Genomic DNA, 22500 nt, shown 5'->3' on the forward strand with positions numbered 1-22500 from the left:
TATCGCGAAGTATAGACAAACAAAATTATATAGAAATCAGTTAGCTACAACTTTTTCAGATAGTTTTATAAAAATTCAAGGCATCAATCTTTTTTTAATAAGCACAAAAGTGTCAATTTTATCCATTTAAACCCGAAAGCCCCCCCCCCTTAGGAGGACAACCGGAGTTTTCCCGTAAAATCAGTTCTGTTACTTTTTACTCATATCATGTATAATGTTTGTGCAAAATTTAAAAAAATTCCAAGGCGTAGCTATTGAGAAAATGCAGACGGACGAACGGACTAGGGTGAATTTACAGGTCTACCCTCCTTTTGTCGGGGAATTAACAACGAGAGTAAGCGATAACTGGCCTTTATATAATACTAGCGGGGGGTACCCGGCGTTGCTCAGGTGTTTGGTGTTGTGTGTGTTAAAAAATAGTTTTAGTAGGATTGAACCCTGAAGCCTAGACGCGGAGGTGGAAACAAAAGCCAACTACTTAACCATCTCGGCCACAAGTGAGAGAAATTGGTGAGCGTGTTAAGTTAAGGGTAATAAAGGGAGTCAAATAGATTTGATTGACAGTTAGCCGCTTAATGAGGTCATCGCAGGAGCGTTACGATGACGTGGAAGTATTTTATTTAATGCAGGACAGTTTTCTGGGGCTTGTTTACTTTGTTTCAATGCGGGGCAGTTTTTCCAAAATGAATAGCAATTGTCTGATATAAGGAGAAACTCTACATTGATCAAAAGCTGATTGCTTTCTGGACGTTCCGACGTGAAAGCCGAGAACAGCAACGTTTCAATTAGTTTCACTTTATTTATACTTAAAAGTCGAACAAACATCGAAATAGCGCGATTTTTATAAAAGTCGATGTAAATAAATCTAGATGCGATGTGCGTTCGCAAATCCTCGATATTATGATTTAGACGGTATATAAAAAGTTTTAAGACATAGTAAGCCCCTCGAGAATGGCGGCGAAAAAAGCCTTTGCGAGACATACATAAAATGATCACACAATTTTTGCCTTTTATATATATATATATAAAAGATATATCATAGATTTTTGCATTTCCCTTAATCAAAATATATAGAAAGAGTGCACTTACAGATTTTTTAGAAGAGGTGCTCCTTTCAAGGTTTTTCTCCCAACGTTGGTCAATTTGTTGTAACTTAAATCTCTGCAAAACAAGAAAATGAGAAGCATTAGAATTTGCTTTGAATATTTAGTATTGTTGACTAAAACGAAAATGTAAAAAGTACAACAGCAGCAGCAGCAGCAGCAGCAGCAGCAACAACAACAACAACAACAACAACAACAACAACAACAAGGAAAACCATACATGTTTGAGTTTCTCCTCTCAGATTATAAGCATATGTTGCAAAAGTGGCTGTTTAATTTTAACGCATTCAAAACCAAGCTTTTACTTTTTTTTCACCATAAAAGACCCCGATCCCCCACTCGTCTAAAAGAGGCTCCCTGTTTTAACAAACTTTTAGCTCTGACCTTTACTTCTGTGCTGAAATGGAAGACTTACATCAAATCTGTTGCCGGAAAAATGCTTGGGTCATTTTACCGCTACGCAAGGTATCTAACTCCCGACGAAATCCTATACCTGCATAAAAGCCAGATATGTCCTAAAATGGTGCACTGTTGCCATATATAGGTGGGAGCTGCTCGAAGCACCCTATCTTGCCCTGAGAAAGTTCAAAACCGGCTCGTACGCACTGCCCTTTTTTCTTCACTGCAACATCTTTCCCGCAGAAGAGACTTAGCGAGCCTGTCTCTGCTCTATCGTAGTTTTCATAGCAAATCAATCTATGGTTCCTCTTTGCCAAACTTTCACAAAAAACACTCGTCTTACTACAACGACTATCAAGTCCCCCTCCCCCACTCTCAATCTGTGCCTAAATCTAAACGTAAATTCCGTGCAGAAAGATTATTTCCTAGAACTACCCGCTGGTGAAACTCTGTTCTGTTGGCCTGCTTTGAAACTAATTACAATATGGCCATCTTCAAGTTCAATATAAACAAGTTCTTGTTGAGCCTCCACCTCTAAATAATCCATTTCTACCTTATTCCCACTATTAACTACTTATACGCTGATGTCTATTCATTAACCCTTATCCTTGAATGGCTTTCGGACACTGATAAATGGTGATTCCCATGTAAACAAGTGAAGCATGCATGGTCCCCCGTGAGTGCACAGTAAACGAGGCATAAAAAAAAATGACATTCAGTATTTGCTCCCCCCTCCTCCCCGCCGTTTAGCCCCAAAGGTCCCCATGGGACGTCAAATCCTGGTGAAAATGAACAAACGATGCAGTTTTAGGCCTTAACATATGCAAATTTGTGTTATGTATCATGCAAAAAAAAAAAAAAAAGAAATATCATCATTTGCCTCCCCCAATTTAGCCCCCAATGTCCCCAAGGCTTTAAAACATTTAAATTTGAGTTCAGCACCATGCAAAACTGCTAAATAGGCATCAATTTTTCTTTAATAAGCACAAAAGTGTCAATTGTAGCCATTTTAACCCGAAAGGCACGCCTAAGGGGACGACAGGAGTTTTCCTGGAAAATCCGTTCTGTTATTTTTTACTCATATTATGTTTAATGTTTGTGTAAAATTAAAAAAAAAAAAAAATTCCAAGGCGTAGTTATTGAAAAAAGTGCAGACGGACGGACGAACAGACAAGGTTGAATTTACAGGCTCACACTCCAAAAACATTATAATGTTATAAACTTTTCTATTCATTTATAAATTTATAGATTTTAAGAACATCAATAAATGAAAGATTTTTTAACAAATTCAGGCAAATAAGATGTTAAATCTGAAATTGAGTGCACCTTCCTCGCTTCGCTATAGACCCTTTCTAACAGAAGAGACATTCGCAGTCTCTGTCCCCCTGGTCGTTATTTCCAGGGAACATGCTCGACTGAGCTACAATCTCTCCTTGTAAGATATTCACTCGTTTTACTCCCACATTTGGAAAAAGAAAATTCACGTCCTTTCTCCGAGTGCTAAACGCCATGAAAAATATTTTTCACGAATTTCTGTTTTTTTTTTTTATAATACTAATATCACACTATTTACGAAGGCCAAAAGCGTCTCGGGAATAATGGTTAGTGAGATTTCTAGTTGTACGATAGAACAGTGTTATAAAAAGATTCAGAACTATGTTTAATTCAGAGGACAACTCGATAGGTATTAGTTAACATTTAACTTGAAACGATATTGTTATAGTCTGTAGGCAAACATTCCTGCGATAACACGTTCAACAAAGAGATAGTTCTTGAAAAGAAATTCTGTTCATGGAAGTTTCGTTTAGACTTTTCAAAAATTACTCATCTGTGAATCACATTACCTCGGAATGGTTTCCCTATGGTTTTCAGCATGGTGGTTTCAAATCCAATCTCAGCAGATAATCAAATTTCGTCCATTCCATTAATTCTCTCATAATACTCGTCAACATTCAACTGACAACCTATCACTTTCATTAACCATTATACTCGAGTGGCTTTTAGTCAAGATAAACCAATAAAAAATGAACACAAAACGTAGAAAAATGGTGACGTAATTTCAGTTGCAAATAAATAAAAATAAAAATAATAATAAAAATTAAAAAATTGTCCACATAATATTTTTTAAAAATTTAATCAATTTTAGCAGAATAAATGTTAATTTTATTGGGTGCATTCGGACTACTATTCTCACTTTCATTGCGATTTTTCACAACGTTTCAGCCGAAGGCACCTCCGACTCCCTTAAGTTGCTTCATTTCGTATTTCCAAACCTCCAAATTTCCACGAAATTTCGACCTGAACCTTTTAGTAATAGTTGATTATTTTTTTGTGCAATTCTTCGTTTGTAACTAAGAATTGGAGATTTAAAACCCGGAAAATGGTACCTTAGAACAGATTCCGAGGTAACGCCATTAACCGTTTTATCACGGAGACCTGTGGATAATTCAAATTACACATACAGACACACACACACACGCACGTCTATAATTAATATATATATGTTTATAATTAATATATAATATATATATATGCATATATATACATATATATATATACGTATATATACATATACATAATATATATACATATATATACATATACACATATATATATATGCATATACATATATATATATACATATACACGCACACACACACACACATATATATATATTAAAGCTAGATGTCTATGTGTGTGTCAGCACACGAATAGACTCCAATATGGTTTACTTATATACTAAACTGGCCACATACGATGATAGAAGAAATATCAAGGAGCAAAAATGGCTAGGTTACATGTTGAACAGTAGTAGTTTATTGTAATTGTGGCGTTTGCGCACGCGCTCGCTCCTAAAATAATGGCAATAAAAACAAAAACTTTTACAAGGGTTTTTGATATAGATGCGCATAAGAACACTTTGATTAGTATGTTTCAGCTTGAACAGGGATGGTATAATAAAATTTTAGGGTCGGCGTTCGCGCCTGACCTCGATAGAATGGAAAGATGTCACAAAGTTTAACAAGTTTTTTTAATAGAAAATAGAAAAAAAAAAAATAAAAGCTAACAAAAAATCGGAATTTCTTATCAAAAAGCTTGTAAAAAATTCGGAATCAGAAACATGTGTCCTTATTTTACAAGCGGTCCATGTCAGGGGGGCGGCATTTTGAGAGGGTAAAATAGAACATAGCAAAAATAAATGAAAAGAAATAAAGTCTAACAAAATATCTTCAATTTTATACCGAAAAGTTTTTTTTTTTTTTAAATCAGAACTTTTGGGGGTATTGGAATCGGAAAAATGTATCCGTATTTTACAAGTGGCACATGCCAGGGGACGGCATTTTGAGAGGTCAAAAATAGAAAATAGTAAAACAAATAAAAGCTAACAAAAAATCAGAATTTTTTTTACCGAAAAGCTTGTAAAAAATTGGAACTTTCCGAGGTATCGGAATCAGAAAAATGTGTCCGTATTTTACAAAAAAATCGGAATCAGAAACATGTGTCCTTATTTTACAAGCTGTCCATGTCAGAGGGCGGCATTTTGAGAGGGTATAAATAAAAATAAATAAAAGCTAACAAAATATCTTAAAGTTTATACCGAAAAGTTAAAAAAAAATCTGAACTTTAGGAGGTATCAGAATCAGAAAAATGTATCCTTATTTTACGAGCGGCCCATGTCAGGAGGCGGCATTTTGGGATGTTTAAAATAGAAAATAGAAAAAAATAAATAAAAGATAATAAAATATTTTTAATTTTATACCGAAAAGGTTGTAAAAAATCGGAACTTTTGGAGGTATCGGAATCGAAAAAATGTGTCCCTAATTTACGATTCCAAAACCGATTGTTTTAAATTTTTAATCTAATTTTTCATTATTGGTACTAATGATAAATATTTATTGTTTTTAAATTATAACTAAAACTAATATGATAATAACATCAAAATCAAATGTAAAAAGTTTTTTAAAAAGTTGCATAAATTTTCTAGGACACCTTTCAATTTACATGTTCGAAAAAATGTTGGAAAATTGAACAAAACATGTTTGTCAAGAAAAATACTTTCAAACTTCACTGATAATTAAATAATGTAATGTAAAACTAGCAACAGAAAATTACGTAATTTTTGAATTGTAGAAACATTAAGCAAGTACGGAATAAAAATCGACTGTAAACACATTTTATGATCGTCATATCAGGAGATATAATTTTAAGTGGGAACTAAGAGCTAAACCTCAAATACTATTTAAGTGGCTTTCTATTCGATAGTTTAAATACTGCCGTATTTCTGTCAAATTTCCAACAATCACTGAGTAATTGATTTTTTCAAACTATTAACAAAATTTTATAATCACTGACGTATTTATGATTAAACCGAAATTTATTATGATGAATTAATTCTGGTAATAGGATTTTAATTTTTTACTTTTTTAAAAATTAATATAATAATCGCAAAAGATAATACAGGAAAAATCTCCTTATAACGCGTACCTAACTTTGAAAAATCGACTTACTTGATTTCAAACAAAAGTAAATATTTAAAAATATGAATATTTCTGTGAGAGGCACTTGAATCATACTTAAAACTATATCGTCTATAAGAATGGTCTTACGCTCTATCTTCAATTGACATTTATTCCGTAGAGGCTTAATTTTCATACCTTGTCAAAATTAGTTTTCCGGTGTCTAATTTTCCCAAATTAAATAAAAATAAAAATATAAAAACTGATTTTTAATGTTTTTAATTCATTTGTGATTTTATCTGTTTTTGCTTTAATTAGCTGGTGGGTTTTGTCCGGTGTTCTTTTGTCCGATCCCCTAGGTGTATATATGTACATTATATATATATATATATATATATATATATATATATATATATATACGTATACATTCGTTTTATATATATATGTATATATATACGTGTTATATATATATATATACACACACATATATATATATATATATATATATATATATATATATAAAACGAATGTATACGTATAGATATATGTGTGTGTGTGTGTGTGTGTTTGTGTGTGTGTGTTTGTGTGTGTGTACATATACTAGTGATGGCACGATTCTAAATTTTCTCCCGATTCCGATTCAATTACCGATTCTGCTTTTAAATTCCCGATCCGATACGATTCCCGATTCCGATTTTTTTAAAATTTCTACATATTTAATTAGTGATTTGTTTTGTCTTTTTTTTTCGAATTACTCTAAACCCTTCTCATGTCTGCATATATTTTCGCAAACAAAAATGGACTTAGTTTGGCTGTGGGGGCATATATTAAATATACGGTGGGGGTTCTAAATATTTTTTTTTGAATGTTTTCCTTTTAATTGATTGAAAATAATGAAACAACTAAAGATGCATTTCTCTTTTAAAACAAAGCTGATTTGCATTTGTCACTAGTTGTCACAATGCTATTTGAATATTTCATAAACAATTGAAAATAATTAACGATTGTTATGCAAAACGGTATAGGAACAGAATAGTTAACTAAGTCCCCTCTCCATTTTAAACATGAGTTTCTAAATAACATAGTTAATACGTTCTCGCTACCAAAGAATGTTCATGTGCTTACCCTAATCATAAATATTTGCCAGGTTATTACTACTGACAATGACATAGATATGTAATAGATTGATTTGTTTTAATGGAAAAAAAAAAGAAAAAAAAAGGAAACAAAAACAAGATATAGATAATTATAATAGAAATACTGTTTACTAATATTGTGAGAATTTTAGATTAACACCCTTCGTTAAAAATGATATTTTCTTTTGTTTTATTCGACTTTCATTTTGTTTTATGCGATTGCATATGGACACCTTGAAAATCTTTCCGGAAAAAAACACATACAATTATTTTTAAATTTCAACTTTCGTACATTAATTTAACCTAAAATGATGAATAATCATCATTTCCATTTCTGTCACCAGAAATTAAAAATGAATTTGTGAGCATTTTCGCAAAGCAGGTGAAAAAGAAATTCATTGATCAGATCAAGGAAAGCAAATGTTTTTATTATCTCTGAAAGCACCCCAAAAGGTCCATTTGTGCCATGCACTAACCATTCATTAAATCTGGCTTGTGTATATGTCGCTTCTGTAGCGGTTCATTTTGTTACATTTTGTTGGCATATTGGACCGGTTATTCTCGTTCTTGTCTGCATCTACACATCGCTGGGACGTCTTGATTCAGTTGACTGTCTAAGTATCAAGCAGACTGTGGAAAGTAGATGGAGTAGTCGAGCAGATGTTGTAAATGTTGTGGTGAAAAAATTATTGGAAGTCGTCATTGTCCTGGAACAGCTCACAAAAGAAGGAGAAAATGCAACAATAATATCAGATGCATCTTTAATTCTCAACTCGGTATTGTCGTTTCTGTTTCTTTTATTTCTGAGCCTTTGGAAAACTATTCTCCCAGAAATCAATGATGCCCAGAAGTATCTTCAAGATAAGGGGCTAGATCTGCAACAAAGTTCTGTCAGGCTGACGGCGTTGAGAGATTGCCTTCTTCAGAATAGAGAAAAGATGGTGAACACTGCAATAGACGAGTCAAAAAACTCTGTTCTGAAATGGGGATAAGCATGGAGCATCGCATCCGCAAAAAGAAACGAATGGGTGGTGAACAATTGACTGATGCAGCACTGGAGTTTGATACTGAGTTGAGACGGGAAATCTATCTGCCATAGAGAGGTTGACTAAAGAAATATATTGCAGATTTCAACAAGTTCACAATCTAGCAAATAAATACGCTTTTCTTACACCGTCAAATCTGCTTGATGATAATTATGATCGTCAGCTTGGTGAAGTTGACGAAGATATAGAAAAAGATAAATTCTTTGCCGAAAGGAAGAGATTACAGTATTTTGTAAAAGCTTCAGGAAAAGACAAAATCAATGGACCTCTTGAACTTTTGAACTTTGCACAGAGATACCACCTTGGGGATTCCGCATTTTTCTTACTCGTGCTATTATCGTTGCCAGCTGTGAGCGCTCTTTCCTAAAACTGAAGCTCATAAAAAACTACCTTCGATAAAAATGAGCCAGACAAGGCTTACAGACTTGAAAATCCTCCCCATAGAGAGGGAACTTGCCGATAGAGTGAATTTTGATAGAGTTATTGATAACTTTGCCGAAAAGAGCGCGAAAAGTATGTTTGTAAATTTTCAACCGACTTGATGCCTTGCGATAGTTCTCCCACAAAAATACATTACTAGCCTTATTTTCAATTCATAAGTATATTTATTAAAAAAAAGAGTTAAAACTATTTTTAAAAGGGGCTGAAATGTTATTAACAGCAATAAATTTCTTAAATTTCGCGCTTAAACCGAGCGATTACACACATGGATTTCAAAAAGCGCGAATACAAGGCGTCCTTTTCTCTTCTGGAGGCTCGATCTCTTAATAATAACATAATGAAGAAAAAACAAAATTACATCGGGCTATCCTCTCCTTGATACAGCCATGTTTTTTTTTTGAAAATTCGAAAATAACAAGAATAAAAAAGTAAATAAAAATGATTTTATAATTTCTTAACCTTTTCATGTTTTCAAATGTTCTCATTTAAATTTATCAATTTAAATTTCAAACATTCTCATTTAAATTAAAAATAATCTTTTCTAAAATGTGTGACATTCTATTTCTTAAATTTTGCGCTTAAACCGAGAGATTACACAGAAGGACTCCAAAAAGCGCCGATACAAGACGTTCTTTTTTTTTTGAGAGGCTCGACATCTTAATAATAACATTATGAAAAGAAAACTACATCGGACTATCCTCTCTTTGATACAGCCATGTTCTTTGGCGAAAATTCAGACTTTAACAACAACAAAAAAATTAAATAAAAATGATTTTATCATTTCATAACATTTTCAGGTGTCCAAATGTTCTTATTTAAATTTACTATATTTGTTTGTGTAGCCAATTAATTTAATTTCACATTTTTTAATAATTTGAATTATACGTTTTGTTTTGAAAAAAAAATATTTGGTTTCTTTTGTTTCATATTAACGTTTACATAATTACCTTCAGATTAATGTTTACGTACTTATTATTATTCAAATTGCTGAAAAGTTGCGTGCTTTCGTGTAATGAATGAATGCGTGAATGTAGGATTGACATGAAATTCTTAAAGATAAGCTAAAATGACCGAAAAATGGGCTGAAATGACTTAAATAAATAAAAAGTAAATGACTTAGAATGACTTTAATGAACTTAAGGATGAATTGAATGGCCTTAAGAATGACTTGAAGGCTTAAAAAATAACTGGAATCCTTCAAAACCAACTTGAATGATCTGGAGAATGACTTGAATGGCTTTGAGACTGACTGGTTGTAAAGTGGGTGATCATTTTACATTAAATTAATACAGAAAAGTGATCCCCCACTTTATATCACAAAATTACAAACATAAGTACATCATGTAGTAAGAACAGATACTACACTTTCATGTTGACCAAAAGGCCAATAACAGCTTAAACAGCTAAGAACAGCATCTATTAACAACAGACTTTTGATCTTAACCAAAAAGGCCAAGCACAAAAGTGCTACGGATAGACCGACCGACCGACCGACCGAGTGACTTATAAAGTCGCTTGCATGCGACTAAAAAAGGGAATTGTGCAAACATTCATTGAAAGGAATTGTGTAAATATTAGTTCAATGAAAATAAATATTTTGAGGGCTTTTTGGAATGTTGAAGGTTTTAACAGGTTTTCATATGCCAGCAGGTGGGGGGGGGGGCGGCGGCAAAACAGGTAATCATATACAAGCGAGGGGAGATAAAACAGGTGATTATATGCCAGCAGTGGGGGGACACAGGTAATTATATGCCAGAGGAGGGGCAGCAAATTTTACAACTACTGCATTTAACCCTATTTTTTGCTGCTCCTAAGGAGATAGGCGAAATTAGAATGATAAACATTGTCCAGAACTCAGAACGCGCCATTTGTTTATACAAAAGGGAATTGCATTATACGTTAGTGGCCATTTATTATTTCACTCACCAATATGCTTACCCAAGTAAGAGGCCATTTAAACTATTTAATAATGGTAAAACGTAATGGATAGCAGCGTCTGTGTTCTATTAGTGGGTGTGAGAGCTGGAAACTATAGACAATTAGAAAGAACCGGAATATTGATAGATATTCACCTGCACTATAATGATTCGCACCAATTTTTTTTTAAAATCGGAAATCATAGCTGCAGCGCAGTGCAATTTGAATGCGTTTTATTTTGTTCACGTGAAACGGTTTCTATTTTTCTTATGCGAGATGGACAAATTTATTGGCTAGCATTTTGATTTCGTTAGACGGTTATTTTATTATTGGATGCGCCTGCATACGAGTAACAGCTAAAAAAAAACAAAAAAACAAAAAATGAAAAACGAAAAAAAAACAAACAAACAAACCAAAAGAAAAAAACAAAACAAAAACAAAAACAAAAAATAAATAAAAAACAAAATGGCCGATCAAAAAGTAGGTAAACCGAATCTAGCGCAAAATTTGACCGCGAAAAAGTAGGGCCGTCTTCGGCTGACACAAATCGGCCAACTAAGTAGCTTAATTAAGAGGGGATTATTGAAATGAAGTGTCAGCATAATTTGTCACCCTGTAAATTGTCTTCATATAAAAGGAGATAAACAAAGCAAAAAGGGGAACGATCCTGACTCAGTCAGGTATAGCAGAGTTATTTATCATAGTCGGACAAAGCATCACAAACATACACACATACACGCAATGTATGTGAATAAAGTTACACTTTTCAGTCTATGGATTGGCTTAAGTCTTATATTAATAACAATATAAGAATATAATCGCATAAAAAATAATCCAATTTCATTTGTGTTAGCGTGTTTATTTAAACACAGTCTTATATATATATATATATATATATATATATATATATATATATATATATATATATATATATATGACAAAAGATCTATATTCCAAATTTCAAGATATTGTCGATCCTGTTTCTTTTAACATGTTAAATATTCGATTCTTGACAGCCACTGTTTCGTAGCGCAGAATCATTCTAGTGATTATTGTGTAAATTGGGAATCCATTCAGGTCTGACTCATCGGAATAATATGAACCCATCAATTTTAAAAGCAAATAAATTCAATATGGGCATGATTACAAAATTAGAAAAATTCGTAAAAGTAGTTGCGATTGTACTTTGTTTTAGTTACGCCATCTTTGAATCTTAATCTAAAAAATTGTATTAAAAGGTGAAATACAATTGAATAGGCATATATCCCCCTACACACACACACACACACACACACACACACACACACACACACATATACATACACACACACACATATATATATATATATATATATATATATATATATATATATATATATATATATATACACGGGGCGGGGCATAAACCCTGTTACAAAATTTCGGAACTATTTTTTTATCATAATATTAAAATAAATTTACTATCTTACTGCCATTATATGATAATGTAATATATGATTTCTTATTTTTTTTCAGAAACAAAATATGATAATTTTTAACAATCTCTGTTTAATTGAAGAGAAGATTCATAATAGATCAGCATGAGAAGGGTTTGTGTAAACGAGAAATATTTAAGTTAGGTAAAAACCTAAAAATCAACAAAATGATCATTAAAAGGTCGATTGATCGTTACCTGGAAACTCTGTTGATCAAAGATAGAAAACGGTCAGGCTTTTCTCACACCGTAAAAAAAAAACCTAAACTCATCAAAAATGTTAAGGAAAAAAATCAGGCGAAATCCAAAAAAGATCAATGAGACAAACGGCAAACAAAGCACAAACTTCACCAAGGATTATGTGAAGGATATGTCGATGCAGATTTCATCCTATAAGCTCCAAAAGCGACAGCTTCTCTCTGCACCCACAATTGCAAAGAAACTCATCAGAAGTCGACTTTTGTTAAACCGTATCAGAGAAGGCTCAATAACATCATCTTTACGGGCAAAAAGTTATGCAACAATCTCAAAAGCATCAAAATGATAAAGTCCTTGTAAGAAGTCCTAAGGCATTAGCTGATAATGTCGGAAAGATTTTCAGAACGTAGAAACCTGCATCAATGATGGTATGAGCAGCCATTTCTGAAAGAGGGCTCCACTTGTTTTTCTCCCTCAAGGGGTCAAGATTAACAAAGAATGTTACATTGAGGACATTTTTGAAGGTCCACAAACTCCATGGTGTAATTCTGTGTTTGGTAATGAAGTTAGAACTCTTCAAAAAGATGGTGCGACAAGCCCAACTGCTAATGTAACACAGCAGTCGTGTAGAGACAGCTGTTCCTCTTGAATCAGCAAAGAAGAATGACCTCCCTAATCACCTGATCTTAACGCTCTTGATTATTCTTTACGGTCAATCCTGGAAAGTAAAGCCTGCTCTACTCCTTATTAAAATATTGAAACTTTTAAAATGCTGGGAGAAAATGCTAATAGATGTTGTGCGTACTATTATAAAGACTTTGTAGTGTAGTGAAGACTCGAGGGAAACATTTTTAATATTCAGTATTTGCTTATTATTTTCTGTCATTGGGATTTATAATAAGCTAGGGGGGGGTTACCCGGCGTTGCCCGGGTGTTTCGAGGTGTGTGTGCTCGGGCGGGGTGTTAATCAAAACATAAGAATAAGCGAAGTAAATATTTAATAAAAAACACAAAAAAAACTAACATAAGGCAAACGAACGATGTTAAATGTAAAAATGGAAAAAATAAAAAAAGAAAACACAAAACAGAAAAACGAACGTTAAAATTTCGTTAAAAAGTCTGAAAAATACCCCCCAAAAAAACACGTGCAAAATGGCTTAAATAACCCTGTTTCAATATTAAAATTTAAAAAATCAAAAAAAAAAAAAAGAAGACATCTCACACCACGATTCGAACCCAAAACCGTTAGATAATGCCATATTATTCCTTCAGTATTTGCTTATCATTTTCTGTAACTGGGTTTTGTAATAAATTATTTTGTTGGAAAAAACAGAGTTTTATTTTGCAACAGTATTTATGCCCCACTCTCTAGGTATTCAAAGGTGATGACCAATGAATTAAATGAGGTTATAAAGGGTGCTGAATAAAAGGAGAGCAAAATATATTTTATTAATATAAAAAAATACATGGTCGCGACACTGTTTTGGACAAATAGTGGGTTACAAAGATAATCAGGCGGCTTAATAATTTTTTGCATTTCACAGAAATAATCAGTCCCTCAGAATATATATATATATATATATATATATATATATATATATATATATATATATATATATATATGATGAAAATAATGGAAATAGTATTCCGACAAAATAGAGAAAATAAAAAAGGAACAAACCGTATTATGTGTTCACCAACGTTTCGTCTTTATTTCGAGACTTCCTCTGGGTGAATGAGATTAAGAAACCAAAAAATATACCAGTACAAAATATTTGAAAAAGTTTCACGTGCACAGTGTGACGCAGTTCTATTTAAGAGAAACGGAAAAATTGATGTTGGAAATTCAAAAAGGAAGGGGGTCTGGCGCTGTTAAAGAGAAGGAAATTTTAGTGACGTCATATAGTCGTTAATTTAATTTTAAAACTATGAACGCAAGTTTATATTCTTATTGGGAAAAAGATATATCTGTTGAAATTTAAATATAAGTTTGTAACAGGAATGAAATGAGTGTTTTTTATGTAATTTATTGATTGAGATTATGTGTTAATTATTACAGGGGGTGTTTGAATGGTGTGAGAAAGTTAACCTGTGTCCACAGTTAAATAATGTTCTTTTAATAACAGTTTACTTATTAATGGCGCTATGTTATAGAAACCTCCACGTTGTTTAATAGTGCTTGAAATTGCGATAAGCGCAGATTCAAGGAGTCTCCGGCGCGGTTTCTCGAAATAAAGACGAAACGTTGGTGAACACATAATACGGTTTGTTCCTTTTTTATTTTCTCTCTCTCTCTCTCTCTCTCTATATATATATATATATATATATATATATATATATATATATATATATATATATATATATATATATATATATATATATGTTTAAGACCATAAGAACCAGACAATTTAAAATTCGTCTCATCAGAATATATGACATGGTTCCAGTAATCTATAAACTTTGTTGACATGTCTTCAGCAAACTGTTTGCGGGCTTTCTTGTGTATTGCCTCCAGAAGAGGCTTCCTCCTGGGGTGACAGCCTGGCGCACCAATTTGAGGATTACAAAGATAAGTGTGTCATATCTACAGTCAAGCATGGTAGTGGGAATGTCATGGTCTGGAGCTGCATGAGTGATGCAGGTATTGGAGAGTTACATTTCATTGAGGGAAACATGAACTCCAACGTGTACTGTCAACTACTGCAGCAGAGCATGATCATCTCCCTCCAAAAACTGGGTCGCAGAGCAGTGTTCCAACATGACAATGGTCCAAAACAAACATCATAAACAACCACTGCTTTACTAAAAAGGTTGAGGTTAAAGGTGATGGACTGGCCAAGATTGAACCCAATAGAACATCTTTGAGGCATCCTCAAGCAAAAAGTGAAGGTGCGCAAAGTCTCATAATTGAAGAGTAGAAGAGCATTCCAGTGGTTACATGTGAAGCTCTGGTAAACTCCATGCACAGGAGAATGAAGGCAGTTTTGGATAATGATGATGGCCAAACAAAATATTTAGAGTAGACATGTTGCATGTTAATATTGAGTACTTTTCGTAAGGGGTGTACTCACCTTTGCTGCTAAGGATTTAGCTTTTAATGGCTATATTTTAAGTTATTTTGTGAGGAAAATAAATAAATTCTGTTATACATGCTGCAGACCGACTACTTTTCATTGTGTCAAAAAATCATTTTTTTTCACGGTTGTCCGATGAAGAGATATACTTAAACATTTAAAGAAATGTGAGAGTTGTACTCACTTTTGGGATACACTGCACATATACATACATAACACACACACGCACACACACACACACAAACACACAGACACACACACACACAAACATATATATATACACATATGCATATGCATACATGTATATACATATATATACATGTATATATATGTATATATATATATACATATATATACTTGAATATATATATGCATATATACGTATATATACATATATATACTCTTATGTATATGTATACACACATATATATACACCTATATATTACTTATGTTTATGTATATATATACATATTTTGCATATGTTTATGTATATATATATACCCACATTTATTACTTATATATATACACACGTGTATATATTATATATATATGTGTATACACATGCATATATATATATATATATATATATATATATATATTACACAACCATACATATATGTATACACACATATATACACATATATATAGATAGATATACACACACATATATATATACATATACGCACACACACATATATAGATAGACACACATATATATACACACATACACACATATATACACACATACACACACATATATATATATGCAAATATACACACATATATATGAAAACACACACACGTACATATATATATATATATATACAGATTAAACCCCCACATATAGATATACACATATACACACACACATATATATATATACACATACGTGTGATAACAATATATATTTTTTTGAATTGGGTCTGTTTCTCGTCCCCCATAAAGTTATTCTTTGAAGGTTACATCAACCGAAACGTCCTGAGAATAACATCTAAGATGAGAACAGTAGTCCGAATTATTTAAATGATACAAATTATTAAATCCCATTAAAAAAAGAATTCTGAGGCAGAAATTTAGATTCTTAGGTTTTGATATAATACGAAAACAATTTTTTTTATCAAGTGTTTTTTTTTTCGTACGTTTTTAAAACTAACATTGATTTACGGCTTACTTAATCGAAAAAACATGTTCTTCAGCTTCTTAATCATGAGACACGGGCGACCATTTCGTGCTGTCTAAAATGTAGACTCTGGAGTAAAAACGATAAGGGTGTATTTATTTATACGTTGCTTGACGTAAACAAGCACTCCCGCTTAATTCGGCCATGTTGCCCGATTTCCATTGCATCCCAGTTAATATATATATTTTGTCTATCTTTGTAAGATAGCAAAAGACGAAGAGAAAAAGAGAAAAGCTATATATTTGACAAGTCATGAGAAAAAGAACATGTTTTTGTTTTTCATTTGTTTTTTTTTTAATTCAGCGAATGTATTCGTTTTTCATTTGTTTGTTTTTTTAATACTTTTATTCAGCTAATGTATTTGTTTTTGCCACAATGCTTTGGTGGAACTCGAATACAATATTGTGAGTTGTGGGTGCATTTAAAAACTAAAAGTAATTCGTGAATATTATGGTCTTAAAGGGCCGAAAAGAAACAAGACAACAAGGAGGTAGTTAACAAGACTGTCTACTTGCGGAAAGTACCGAAGTGACGCGTTGCCAGAGACTGCTTCCAGATGATTAGACATCAAAGAGAGGGCAAGCAAAAAGTAGCACATACGAGAATGTTTCATGTTTTATAGGTAAGAAATAAACATTAACGGAAGTGACGTATCTTCAATTCTTTTTAAAATTCAACATTCACCCCCAAACAAGGCTACTATCGAGGACATAAGTTGTAGGGATATTATGAAGGGAGTTGGGCAGCAAGATGTCTGTTCACATTACACTTGAACTTCTGCATGTCAGTACAGTTGGGAAAGTAGAAGGCCGGAAGGGAGTTTCAAAGTCTTGCAATTCTGGAGAAGAAACTATTGAAGTAGTAGGCTTTCTCACACTTAAGGGTCTCTACTGTGTGGAGGTGGGATTTAGCTGCTTGTCGGGGATATTTACATCGAGGGGGTACAAGTGCTTGTAGTTCGTCAGAGCATTCACCATTAAAATACTTGTAGAACAGGCAAAGGGATGCAACATTTCTTCGATCGGACAGAGGCTGAAGCTTAGATGAGAGTTCAAGACTTATTAGGTTGGCAACTCTCTTTTGAAGCCTGTCAAGGAGTAAGAGACTAGTAGCAGACGTACCAGCTCAAATGTGACAACAGTACTCTCTACATGGGCGAATTGTGGTCTTATAGAGGTACAGGATACTTTCAGGCGTAAGTTTCTAGCACGGTATATAGAGCCCACCTTCGCCACAGCCTTGGCAATTCTATAATGCGTTGCTTTCAAAATGAAATGTTTTTTTTCTAATAACTTTTATTACTCTGGAACAAGACACCTTCCTTAAGAGACCAGTTGTAAAGAAGCCTTTCTCTAACAGAGCGCGAACGCGCGTATGCAAATGCCGAGCCGCGTGCGAAATTACGTCACGGTAGGGAAAAAGAAAAAAACTATAAAAAGAACGTGTGCACAGACAGACCAACACGTTCAAGAGGACGTTCGAGTGGACAGAGGCCAGAGAGAAGGAGACGACCACATTAGAGACGTAGTTGACGTCACAGTCAACGAGAAGTCACGCGTGGCTGGAGAATGAGCGATAAAAGTCTTGTCTTAAAACCTGAAACACGAGTTGAAGTTTTTTTCCTCTTTTCTATTCTTTGTTTCCTTTGCGACTGAATCTACAATGTGTGGGTTCCAGGTGTCTACATGTTTACGCGTGTGTAAACGTGTGCAACGGTGCGCTTCATTACATTTCTATAGTGTGTTGTACAGCAAGATGTTTGTTCGCATTATATTTACAGTTGTACGTGTTGGTCCATTCAAGGTAATAGGAAGCGCATTCCAAAAGCAGGCAGTTCAAAGAAAAAGAGGTTAATCGGGTTTGTCGGGGAGTATTTATGTTGAGGGTGTTCAAGTGCAGTAAGCTGGTTGGAGCATATTTCTCAGAAGAAATTGTAAAATATACACAGGATACAACATTGCGGTAAGTGGACAGTGGCTGGAGCTTGGTAGACAGTGCGGAACCTATTATATTTGATACTTTCTTTGCACCCTATTGCAGAGAGATAGAGAGTGTGTGTGTGCATGTGTGTGTGCATGCGCGTGTGTGTGTGTGAGAGTTAGATAGATAGATAGAGAGAGAGAGAGAGAGAAAGAGAGAGAGAGAGAGAGAGAGAGAGAGAGAGAGAGAGAGAGACTAGTCGTGTGCGCATCATCTCAGATGTGGCAAAAATGCTTCATGCGAGGGCGAATTGTGGTTTCATAAAGATATACTTTGCACGTCGTATTCAGGTGTACTCATCATTGAGCAGCAATCAAAGAATTAAAAGCTGTTGGAGATTTATTATCAAAATTGGATGGACAAGTCAGACATAGAATAAAGTTTTTTGACACCAATTATGATGGTATTGCAGAGAGGATTGTAGTTTTATCAACGATTCCATGGATTGCGCGTTTTACTTTTTATTTTGTGTGTGAAATCTCTTAAAAATTGGTACAAATCTGATTCTGTGCAGTTTGTAGTGTTCGGTGGCGGACAAAAAGAATGAAAAATATAAATGGCTACTGCTTTTATTTATATGAAGGCGATCTCGTAAAGTAATAAGAGTACTCGTCACCTCATATGCAAATGAGATGCTGCTGTTTTTTTTTTCAGAGACAGAGTTGATTTTAGAATAGCGAGCTTTGTGTCAGATTTTGGAATAGTGAGCTTTTACAGGAGTGTATCGAATTTTGGAGGGGAATTTTAACAGGAGTGTGCCGAATTTTGGAGATGGAAATTTTGACAGGAGTGTGTCGAATTTTGGAGATGGAAATTTTGACAGGAGTGTGTCGAATTTTGGAGAAGGGAATTTTGACAGCAGTGGGTCGAATTTTGGAGTAGCTAACATTGACAACTGTGTGCCGGATTTTGAAGTAGGAAGCTTTGCAGCTTTGACAGCGGATTTATCCCTCAAAATTGTTAGTTTAAAATGCTGGATAGTTAATAATCCATCTGAGAAAGTGCAGAATAGTTAACAATTGATTATATAACCCTCCCCAAAGCTGGAAATAACGCTAGGATGGATAGATCTATGGACTACCCAAAACGGAATACCAAAATCTGACAGACTCGTATGGCATAATTTTGCCAGATCTTCGCCTAGTATGCATACAGTTCTGAAGTGGATTTGCTACTCGAGTATGGTTTATTCATTCTTAATACATTCTGTTTTCAATTGAACTTATGTAAACGCCGGATAGCCTTATCAAATTTATCCAAATGAATTCTAAACTCGAAACTATTTTACATTAATTTAAATATTTATGAGATGATCAACAAGTTAGACAAAGTTACAGATAGTATTAGATTGTATCGTAGACGAGAAATACAGTTTGAAACATTTCAAATGAGATCAAAGTTTGTGCGGCGTTCTGTTGCAAAATGTCGCCTGCGTATGAATATATATGAAACAAGATTTACTGAATCTAGATCTATCTTCATTTTAATTATAAACTTTTTTTTCTTGATTCTGTGTATTCAAATTATTCTCGCGGAACAAAGAAAAGAGAACAGGTTCCACGTGTTTTAACATTCAAGCTATTCTAGGTTTGAGTTTATTTTTGAAAATTTTTATCAATTGTTCCGTAATTAAAATTTAAATCCGCTCGTTGAACTGTCCATTTTCATACTTTAACCATGTTGTTGCGTTTGTGTTAAATTTTAGTTTTTTTTTTTTGCTCTCTTCCTATACATCCTATTTGGACGCCAGTGAGGATGAAGTTGTATGCATAACGTAATGAGTATATATATATAATCTATCTATATATCTATAAAAGTGAAAGTGTGTGTGTGTGTGCGTGTGCGTGTGTGTGTGTGTGTGTGTGTGTACATTTCCCTACCAAATAATTCTGTCAATTTTCGGTCTACAGATTCGAAATTTGTCATACGGAGTATTGAAATTTGGGAAAATCTTTTTAATCTGGTTTCAGCTAAAGATTTTGCTGTTAAGGGGTCAAAGTTCAACCATTTGACCTTTGAGAACTCTACCAAACTCCTCCGCCAATTTTGGATGTAAGCACTTTAAATTTTAGGTATTGGTTACTTAGACATGGATCTAACTTTATAATTTGATTTGAGCCCAAAACAATAAATGCCGTGGGGTCATAATTGGGGTCAAAATTAAAACAAAAATTGAGCTCTGCGGTCTATGAAATTACTCAGCCAATTTTTTGTCTCAACATTTGAAATTTTACATAAAGTGTATTCAGACATATGGCAAGCTCTTTAATCGTTTTTTGGCCGAAAAGTTTGCTGCCAATCGGTTAAAGTTCAAAAGATTTGACCTTTGCGATCTCTAGCAAACTATTAAGCCAATTGTTGGTCTAAACATTGGAAATTTTTATGAAGGGTATTCAGACATGCAGCAAGCTTTTTAATCAGTTTTTGGGCGAAAATTTCGCTGCTAAGATGTTAGAGTTTGCAGGCTCTACCAACTCCCTCCGTCAGTTTTGGGCCTAAACACTTGAATTTTAAATGTAGATTACTTGGACATGGGTCAAACATTTTAATTTGATGTAAGCTCAAAACAATAAATGTTAAGGGGTCAAAATTGGGGTCAAAGTTAAAAAAAATTTGACCTCTGCTGTATCTACCAACTTTTCTCTATGACACTTAAGGAAGCCTATTATATAGAAAGGCATTACCGTACATATTCACACTTTTTAATATATACATACGCACATAAAGTTATGAACAGGACATAGGGCCCGAGAAAAGCCGGGCTGGACAGCTAGTATACCTATAAAAGTGAAATTGTATGTGTGTCTGTCTGTATTATGTATATTTCCCTACCAAACTACTCTGTCAATTTTCAGTCTACAGACTCGAGATTTGACATAAGGGGTATTGAGATTTGGGAAAATCTTTTTAATCGATTTTCGGCCAGAAATTTGGCTGTCAATGTGTCAAAGTTCAACGATTTGACCTTTGAGAACTCTACCAAACTCGTCCGCCAATTTTGGGTCTAAACACTTGAAATTTTCAGTGTAGGTTACTTGAACATGGATCAAACGTTTTAATTTGATTTAAGCTCAAAACGCTAAATGTTAAGGGATCATAATATGGATCAATTAAAAAAAAAAATTAACCTCTGCGGTCTCTACCAAATTACTCAGACAATTTCTGGTCTAAACATTTTAAATTTTACATAAAGGGTATTCAGAGATAGGACAAGCTTTTTAATTGGTTTCGGTCGAAAATATGAGCCGCTAAGGGGTCAAAGTTAAAAAGAGTTGACCTTTGCGGTATCTAGCAAATTACTCAGCCAATTTTGGGTGTAAACGTTTGAAATTAATACATAACAAGTAATCGGAGAAGCGGTAAGCATTTTAATCAGTTTTGGGGCGAAAATATGGCTGCCAAAAGGTCAAAGTTGAAAGAGTTGACCTTTGCAGATTCTACCAAATTCCTCCGCTAATTTTGGGTTTAAAGACTTGAGATTTTAAATGTACGTAACTGGGACACGGGTAAAACTTTGTATTTTGATTTGAGACAAAAATGATAAATGTTAAGGAATCAAAATTGGTGTCAAATTAAAAAAAAAAAACTGATCTCTGCGGTCTCTATGAAATTACTAAGACAAATTTTGGTCTAAACATTTGAAATCTAACATAAAGTGTATTCACACGTAGGGCAAGTTATAAGCAGGACAAAGGGTCCGAACAAAGCCGGCCTAAACTGCTAGTATATATATATATATATATATATATATATATATATATATATATATATATATATATATATTAGGTACGGGTATTAATGTCAGAAAACTGATAGGGGGGACATAGTCTTGAAAGTCGGTTTACCATGATTATTTTGTAGGTTTCCGACTATTTTTAACCGTATTTTAAAAGATTAAAGGGAAAATTTAATTTCCAAAAGAAAAAAAAATATTTGTACACGTGAAAAAAAGTTATGAAAAATGTTTTCACGGCGACATTCGAAAGTTCAACTAAATTTTGAAGTTAAATTAATTATTTGTAAAAAATTCTTGAAAGATAAATATTAGTTTTCTGAGTCGATTTCAAAGAATAATTAGTAAAGTCATAAGATATC

The 22500-nt window shown here is 33.5% G+C and overlaps 1 protein-coding gene across 3 annotated transcripts in view; it reads right to left on the bottom strand.

The window, feature by feature from the left end:
* Positions 1-22500, bottom strand: part of LOC145242163 (slit homolog 2 protein-like) — a 594752-nt gene that overhangs the window by 179701 nt on the left and 392551 nt on the right. For all 3 annotated transcript variants that reach the window (XM_080105142.1, XM_080105141.1, XM_080105140.1), the window contains exon 5: positions 1090-1161. In XM_080105142.1, coding sequence (XP_079961268.1) covers positions 1090-1161 — 72 coding nt within the window. The remainder of the gene's footprint in view (positions 1-1089; positions 1162-22500) is intronic.

The sequence above is a fragment of the Euprymna scolopes genome, chromosome 21, assembly GCF_053919585.1.
Source record: "Euprymna scolopes isolate OS-2025 chromosome 21, ASM5391958v1, whole genome shotgun sequence".
In the NCBI taxonomy this organism is placed as follows: Eukaryota; Metazoa; Mollusca; class Cephalopoda; order Sepiida; family Sepiolidae; genus Euprymna; species Euprymna scolopes.